Raw genomic sequence first — 3,524 nt, forward strand, 5'->3', positions numbered from 1 at the left:
TGAAATGCTTTTGCCCATTGAGTACAAATACAAAATATGATGTTACAAGCCAAATTTTACCTTAAATCATTAGATGACTGCTTACCTCATATGAAATTCATTTTAACTAATTCTACATGACAAATATAAAGAGTGATAATTCCTGGCCTTAAGTTTGGGTATGAGTTTAGCATACATTTCTAGCCACAAACCTAACTGGTACTAAAATGATGTTTTAAGAAACCTAAATAGATTAGGGGGACCATCCGCCCCTCAATCGCATAGCCCAAGATTGCCAAGTACTATTCCTTACCACACACTCCTAGTACAGAATTCTGCCAAGCAATCTATTTCCTTTATCGTTATATACTAAGCTATATATCACTTGGATCATTTCAGTTTTTTATTTAGGATTAAATTTTAATTAATAATACATTACTACCTGTAGAGGGCAGTGCTAACATACCTAGACATTCAAAATAGGAGGCCCTACCTGAAATAGAACACTACAGATCAGTGGATAAGCTGCTGATCCATAAAACAGATAATCCTTTTGCTTGGATTTGTGTAACTTTCCGGGGCAGTCCCCAGGGGACTGAGAGAGAGCTCAGCATTAGCCAAATGAAGAGAAATAGAGGGGACCTTGGCTGGTGTTGTTGAAATCAGGCTACAGGACTCATTTGGAGCCTTTATTGTAAAACCATGACCAAGCTTTCCCAAGATAACCAAGAATGCCTCCAGAAACATTTCCGCAGGCCATCCATGTGGAAGCAATTTCTGCCCCTGCAGAGGGCTGAGGCATATAATGCAAAAATTTACCAAACCACAGAAAAAGAAGGGGCCACCGAGGCTGCTTATGATATCAAGGTAAGACAATCTCCTCAATCCATAATCCTTTCTTGACAAGGAAAGAGTTTATCGATAAGGAATATAAAACCTAAGCAAGTTTTAGAGCCATTGCTCACTTTATCTTATTGATGTTATATCAAAATTGTTTTCAGATTTTTCAAGAGAAACCCTAAGAACCTTGATAATAATTACCTGATCTGTGCAATTTTCTCCAACCTAAACAACTGCCCTTTACCAAGACAAATGACTCTTTATGTTTTGTTTGTTTGTTTGTTTCTGGAGATAATGTTTTTAAAAAGCAGAATACTTTAACAAATTTTTATGTCTATTGCTATTAACCATTGAATGTTTTTCTCTGATATAAAGGTTATATCTCATATAGTAATACAAGAAAAATTATAAACTGCTTCCTACAAAAATTGCTAGAGAAAAAAATTAGTATACTAAAGAAGGAACAAAAGAACATTAAGGCCCTAGCTGGTTTGGCTCTGTGGATAGAACGTTGGCCTGCAAATTGAAGAGTCCCAGGTTCGATTCCAGCCAAGGGCACATGCCTGGGTTACAGGATCGATCCCCAGTGGCGGGCATGCAGGAGGCAGCGGATCAATGATTTTCTCTCATTATTGATGTTTCTATCTCTCTCTCCCTCTCCCTTCCTCTCTGAAATCAATTTAAAAGATTAAAAATTAAAAAATAAAGTAAGGTATGTGTTTTTTTAAAAAAAAGAACATTAAGGAGCAAAAGGATGTTTTTCTTAAAATCACAATTTCAAAAAGAGAATTCCCTAAGAATGAATTTCTACCACTAGATAACATTGTTTCCCCCCAAAAGAGACAATTTTCCTGCTTAGTGTGGTATGTATCTTTGCAGAAAGTACCGATTACTAGTAAATCTGTAAATCCTCTTCACTATTAATGGAATTATCTCTTAAACGTTTACTTGGTATGGTAGGAGATGGGCATGTGTTAATGTCTAACAAATAATGAGCAGAGCTCAGAATTAAGTGCTGCAAAATCATACTACAGCAAACCTGTCCAAATAACTGTAACACTAAAAAACTTATCTGTCCCTGTATCATGGCTCATACCCTAATAAGAATCACTTATTTGAAAACTCTTTATTTAATTCTCTGGATCTGCCCTTTTCCTTCCATGTTATTTTAATTTTCATAAGAAGAATAAAAGTTTTTTATAATCATTAGGAAGATTTTTCTCTAGAACTGTACTGACCTGTGCTTCTGAGCTTTCAGACATATGTGAACAAATAACATATGAATATCCACACACCCCTATTGTCCCTAAGCACAAGGTCTTCAGGAAACTAGAATGAAATGGGATATCCTGGGCAGAAGTTCTTAAGGTAGAATTTGGAGGCTACTCTGAGGAAACAGACAGCAACAGGGTACATATGTTATGAGTGTGTACATGTATACTAGTATGTAAAAATATGTGGACACATATAATTTCAAACTTCTAACTGTCTTGAGGGATATGCTTAAGTGGAATCATGGGCAAATGGATTGGGAAAGTATTTAAGAATCAGCAGTATATATGTTCATCGAAGCACAATTTACAATAGCTAAGATTTGGAATCAACCTAAGTGCCCATCAGCAGATGAGTGGATTAAAAAACTGTGGTACATCTACACGATGAAATACTACGCTGCTATAAAAAAGAAGGAACGTTTACCATTTGCAACAGCATGGAGAGCATTATGCTAAGCAAAATAAGCCAGTCGGAGAAAGATAAATATCACATGACCTCACTCACATGTGAGGTATAATGATCAACATAATTTGATGAACAAAAATAGATCCAGAGACAAATGGCAGGGGAGGTGGTGGGTTAGAGAGCAACCAAAGGACTTGTATGCATGCCTATTAGCATAACCAATGGACACAGACACTGGGGTGGTGGGGGCTTGCCTGGCGTGGGAATGGCTGAGGGGAGGGGGTCAATCGGGGAGAAAGGAGACTTATCTAAAACTTTAGACAATAAATAAATAAATAAATAAATAAATAAATAAATAAATAATTTAAAAAAAGAATCAGCAGTATGCCTTCCCACAGCGTCCTGGAACCAACCATACTGCTGGCACTAGCACTGGGCAATTTGAGCTGCCATCCTGACCTCAGTACCCCAAGTAAACAGCTTCCAACCTGTACACCGCAGGTGGGAGCGGTCAGGATGCTACTGGCCTCTCCACTCAGTTTTGCCTTTAAAAAATATTTTTATGCCTGGCTGGTTTTTACTCAGTGGATAGAGCGTCGGCCTGTGGACCAAAGGGTCCCAGGTTTGATTCCCGTCAAGGGCACATGTCTGGGTTGCGGGCTCGGTCCAACATGCAGGAGGCAGCCAATCAATGATTCCCTCTCATCATTGATGTTTGTATCTCTCTCTTCCTCTCCCTTCGTCTCTGAAATCAATAAAAATATATTTTAAAAAAACAAAATAAAATAAAAAATATATTTAAAAAAATAAAACAAAAAATACTTTTATGTTGCATCTGAGTTCAGATGCAACATATAAATGAGCATATCCCTCTTCTAGCAAATGTAAGCTTGGCAGAACTCTGTTCATTTTGATTCTACGAATATCATTGAGTTCTCACTATCTGCAGAATCTTGGCCTAGGTTTTGAGAAAGAGAAAAATATGCTCCTCCCTCTCTACAGACTTACAATATATTGGGAAAGAC

General features: G+C 37.3%; 1 protein-coding gene across 1 annotated transcript in view; it reads left to right on the forward strand.

The window, feature by feature from the left end:
• The first annotated feature begins 681 nt into the window (after window positions 1–681).
• RGS20 (regulator of G protein signaling 20) overlaps window positions 682–3,524 on the forward strand; it is a 44,944-nt gene continuing 42,101 nt past the window's right edge. The window contains exon 1 of the mRNA XM_023750970.1: window positions 682–846. Coding sequence (XP_023606738.1) covers window positions 682–846 — 165 coding nt within the window. The remainder of the gene's footprint in view (window positions 847–3,524) is intronic.

The sequence above is a fragment of the Myotis lucifugus genome, unplaced genomic scaffold, assembly GCF_000147115.1.
Source record: "Myotis lucifugus unplaced genomic scaffold, Myoluc2.0 scaffold_17, whole genome shotgun sequence".
In the NCBI taxonomy this organism is placed as follows: Eukaryota; Metazoa; Chordata; class Mammalia; order Chiroptera; family Vespertilionidae; genus Myotis; species Myotis lucifugus.